Below are 4,139 nucleotides of genomic sequence, written 5' to 3' on the forward strand. Positions count from 1 at the left end.
TAGCTTGAAGCTCACGCCCGAGTCATGGACCCGAATCATGGCCGAGAGGCAGAAGGTAGTAACGGTGATGTTGGACAGTTCTACCAAGAGATCATCCCAAAGAAGAGACATACGTTTATTATAGTCCCATAGAGTGAAAAAGCGAAACAAGTCCAAGTTTCCATGCGGAGACACCATATGAGATGGCCTAGGGCATGTTCTACGATCAAAGGAAACTGCAAAATTATTAACTCAACCATGATGAGCTAGAAGAATTCAGGCACAATCTCACCTTGACAAATGTGGGATTTCCCCGCAAAAAAAACATATGTGGGATTGAGTGACTAAGGTGGGTGCTAGAACAGACCAGAATCGTCTAGATGATCTTGTACAGTATTCGATTCGGATAAAGCCCAAACCGTATACGTTAATATCTATAACTATTTAACCCCGCAAAAAATAAATATCTATAACTATTTGTTCATTAAGTCTGTAACAACCGAATCCTGTATGCCACGGACGGGGCAGTTGCCGCAGTTCCATCCCTATATTAACACGCAACCGTGGCCTGCTACGGCAGATTTTTACCAAATTACATATAGCAGTACTAGTTTAGTTTAGGCAAAGTACATTTGCAGAGATTAAACTTGCCTCACAGAGTAGCACAGTGACAAAAATGCGCAATTTTCCATGGGGCTCAAATCTGGCGGGGGGCCACCTAATCCAGAGAAAGCGAAGCGGGTGCCGTAGGCTGAGACGCTGAGGTCTTTTTCGCAGCAGTAACAGGAAACATATACCTAGGGGTACAATTAAAACCTCGCACACTTTGCCTCAGTACGATCCAAAGGTGCCCCCGATCAATTCGTCAAGCTCCAGAGCAAAAGCTAGCCCTGCAACCATCTTTATTTTGCTTTAAAAGACTCGTACTATTTCAAATTCCTCGTCCTTTGCCAATTCCCATCGAGAATCGCATGCGCACATCGGTCTCTCAGTTCATACAGCCTCGCGCCATGCATTTTATTTCACAGTACGATTGATCATTGGTCATTATTACTTATTTAATCTACACATGAGCAAGGCCGCATGTAACATGATCCAGCAAGACGAACTTATGATGCTCATCGCACACACAGTCGGATGCTTATCCGGATGACCTTATGACGGTGATCGTGCCCTTCCCGGCGGTGTGCAGCCTGGTAAAACTGGTGACTGCCTTGCCGGACGGGGCCGGGCGGTCGCCGCCCGCCGACGCGCGCGGGGCGCTCGCGAACTCCCCCACGGGGTGCCGGACGGGCCTCGCCGATGGCGTCAGGATCCGCTCGTTGATGTCGGCCAGCGTCTCGACGCCGTCCACCCCGCGGGGGCCGGGCTTCACCACCGAGAACGGGCGCACCACCGTCGGCCCTGCCTTCCTGCTCCTCTTGCCGCTCCCTCCATCCTGCTCTGCTGCGCAATGCATCATACAGCATTAGCACCAAATTAACTTGTTCTTACTAAATGGACAGGTGAGTAAGTTGGGTTGTACACTACGTACTTTCTTCTTGTGTCGCCGAGCGTTTGGCCGAACAGTTGGCGCGAGTGATCTGGCGCTGTTGGTCGCTGTGGCGATTGGACGAGGGCGGGCTGAGGGGAGGCTGCCCCCGCTGCGCCACCGGCAATGTGGGCGGCTCCACCGGTGTGGCAGAGCTCGGGGCCAGAAGATCATCAGCCCCTGCAGAAGCAGAGCCTATCAGTTTGGTGCTTAACAAAGCAAAAAAAAAAAAAAAAAAGGGGCCAGTTTTATGAGATTTCAGTTTTAAGAGGCGATGAGCACACAAGGATATGCAGCAGGTAAAACCCAGTTTTATGAGATTTCAGTTTTAAGAGGCGATGAGCACACAAGGATATGCAGCAGGTAAAACCGAATCTGGGTGGGTGCTACCGTCTGAGAATGCATGTCCAAAGTTTTTCTTTTTTACTCTACTCAAGAAGCAGTGCCTGCCTAGTCCAGTAACAAGTCAAATGATTCATGATGGACAGATGATGGGCTTAGGACAGCAATGTGCTGCTAATCTTGGGTGGGCCCCAACATGAATCTCCTAACCACCCTAGTTACTCCATACTATAATCATTAAAGTCTGTCCTAGATACTTGGAAAAGTACCAGTACGTACCATGGATTAAATGAAACACCCAGGACTAACAAACCGCTGTCTGAAGAGTGTGAACTAAGATAAGCAAATTAAATGTCAGTAGTAATTAACCTGCATTCGAATTCTTGCACAGGAAAGAAGCATCAGCAGCGGTGCTTGTATCCTCGAGAATGCAGCTGGGATCGAAGCCTACCAGATCCTCGTCTAGGATCGGGAAATTCTGAAGAGGCAAGCAAGAGGCCAGTAAAAAAAAGGTGGTAGTGGTAGTAACACTCTAAGATAGCTGCGCTGCACGCCATTGTTGACTTGCACTCACTCGGATCAGTTCTTCCAACTGCTCCTCGGACCACTCCATCACGTCCTCCCGCGGCGGCTCTGAAGAACCCTGCCACTCCATGCCTGCAACAATGAAAATCAGTTACCATACATTAGCATGGAATTGAAGACACGGCGCAACAGTTCAACTGCGTGCCAGAGAAAAACGAAATGGCAAGCCAGATAGATACGCCCCACGTACACTTGGGGAAGAAGAGCCCAAGCTCGTGCTCGATGGCACCATGATCGTCAGGATTGCCGCCGCCGGCGACGCCCAGCACGCCTAGGCCGCCGAAGTACCTGATCAGCTGCGGATCCCACTCGAGCTGAAGGCAACACCTGCCGCTGCTGCAGGCCATGGCGCCCAGAGGCCACCGCCAGGCATGCTGCCTCTCCTGCACCTCGGCCGTTTCCATGGGTGGGGCAGAGAGAGAGGGAGAGTTGCTGAAAGACACTGGTGAGAGTGAGGAGGGATGGGGCGCGTGCCGAAATAGGGAGGGCTTTTGGGAGGCCTAAAAGCCGGCAAAAGGGCGTGTGCGCGCGCTGCGGGCTGCAGTCCGGCTCCGGCATGTCAAGCAGCCACAGTTTTGTCAGGGAAAGCTTGGAAATCTTGCAAAGTCGAAAGTGGACAAGGAACGGGCCACCAAGCATGCAAAGGGATGATGACTTGGCGCCGCTGCGGGAGGGGAGCTCTTTCTCGTGGCTCGCGGTTCCGAGCCTCCTCGCTTTCTTTACGTGGATCTCATCTCGCCATGCCTCCTCTTGACTTTTGGCCTTGTTTCCTACGTATTTCTGTTTCAAATATACAACTGTGGGTTCTACTGTTCACACTGCTTCTCTTCTTGTGGGGAGACCGAGTTATTGGCTTATTGCAAGTTTGCATGCATTAGCAATGGAGACAATTTTTTGAAATGTGAAGGAAAGGGGCTCCACGCTGCATAACATTTGGGCTTGATCACACTGTGAAGTAAAATTGACGGGAATGGCTCGGAGCCAGTCGACTGAAACCTCGTTTCAGTGAGTCCATCTGGTCTCGATGAATCTGAAGCGTCGGATAGAAAATGAACCGCCTAGATTGTGTCTTCCTCCTCCGAATAGATCGTCCTGTTCTTCTTCCTCAGCCGCCACCACGGACAACCGGCCCCCGCCGCCTGCGGAGCGCCACCCCGCCCTCCCCGGAACCACCCCCCACTGCCCGGCCATCCCTCTAGGCCCCGCCACACCTAGTTTTTTCTCCGGCGAATCCACACACCACGCCCCCCACCACCGCCGATCTCCCACCACCCCGGCCATCCCTCTAGGCCCCGCCACACCCTCCCCACCACCACCACCGCCGGTCTCCCACCACCACCGCCCCACCCTGAACCCTAAGATAGACACCGGGTTAGCCTGCTCAACGAGCTTCTTCCTCCCCTCCGGCGAGTTTCTTCCTCCTCTCTGGCTATTTCTTCCTTCGACCAAAATCGACTGACCCAAGTCCGAAAATTCAGTCGACTGAAATATAGCTATTGCGAAAATTAACTAGAGGAGAGGGCAACCACCACCACCTTATAATCACGGCGAAAAAAGCCACAGATGACATGCAAATTCATTCTTTTTCCATCTGGGGTTAAGGGTGAATGGGCGGTCAAACTTGTGTTGCATGGTAGGTCAAAAACTGTTGGAGTATAATGTCCGGCCCTCTCTCTCAGATCGGTCTTTTGGTCGCATTGGC

The 4,139-nt window shown here is 51.8% G+C and overlaps 1 protein-coding gene across 2 annotated transcripts; it reads right to left on the minus strand.

Moving 5' to 3' along the window:
* Positions 1–909: 909 nt before the first annotated feature.
* LOC123168370 (uncharacterized) lies at positions 910–3,453 on the minus strand. Of its 2 annotated transcripts, none has more exons than XM_044586249.1 (5): positions 2,628–3,453; positions 2,427–2,509; positions 2,222–2,330; positions 1,514–1,690; positions 910–1,422 (listed from the first exon to the last, which is right to left on the minus strand). In XM_044586249.1, the coding sequence occupies exons 1-5, from the start codon at positions 2,839–2,841 to the stop codon at positions 1,121–1,123; spliced, it is 885 nt and encodes a 294-aa protein (XP_044442184.1). In that variant the 5' UTR covers positions 2,842–3,453; the 3' UTR covers positions 910–1,120. The 2 variants fall into 2 exon arrangements, with proteins under 2 accessions (XP_044442184.1, XP_044442177.1); XM_044586242.1 differs by having other exon boundaries at positions 910–1,425; positions 2,628–3,450.
* Between the last annotated feature and the right edge of the window lie 686 nt (positions 3,454–4,139).

Source organism: Triticum aestivum, chromosome 1D, assembly GCF_018294505.1.
Source record: "Triticum aestivum cultivar Chinese Spring chromosome 1D, IWGSC CS RefSeq v2.1, whole genome shotgun sequence".
In the NCBI taxonomy this organism is placed as follows: domain Eukaryota; kingdom Viridiplantae; phylum Streptophyta; class Magnoliopsida; order Poales; family Poaceae; genus Triticum; species Triticum aestivum.

What these genes read in the sequence shown, in the direction of transcription:
- LOC123168370 (XM_044586242.1), bottom strand. Translation starts at nt 2,841, where the DNA reads ATGGAAACGGCCGAGGTGCAGGAGAGGCAGCATGCCTGGCGGTGGCCT. An exon ending in AGTTGGAAGAACTGATCCGA is followed by an intron (nt 2,331 to 2,426) that starts GTGAGTGCAAGT and finishes TTGCCTCTTCAG; the next exon opens with AATTTCCCGATCCTAGACGA. An exon ending in GTGCAAGAATTCGAATGCAG is followed by an intron (nt 1,691 to 2,221) that starts GTTAATTACTAC and finishes CTGCTTCTGCAG; the next exon opens with GGGCTGATGATCTTCTGGCC.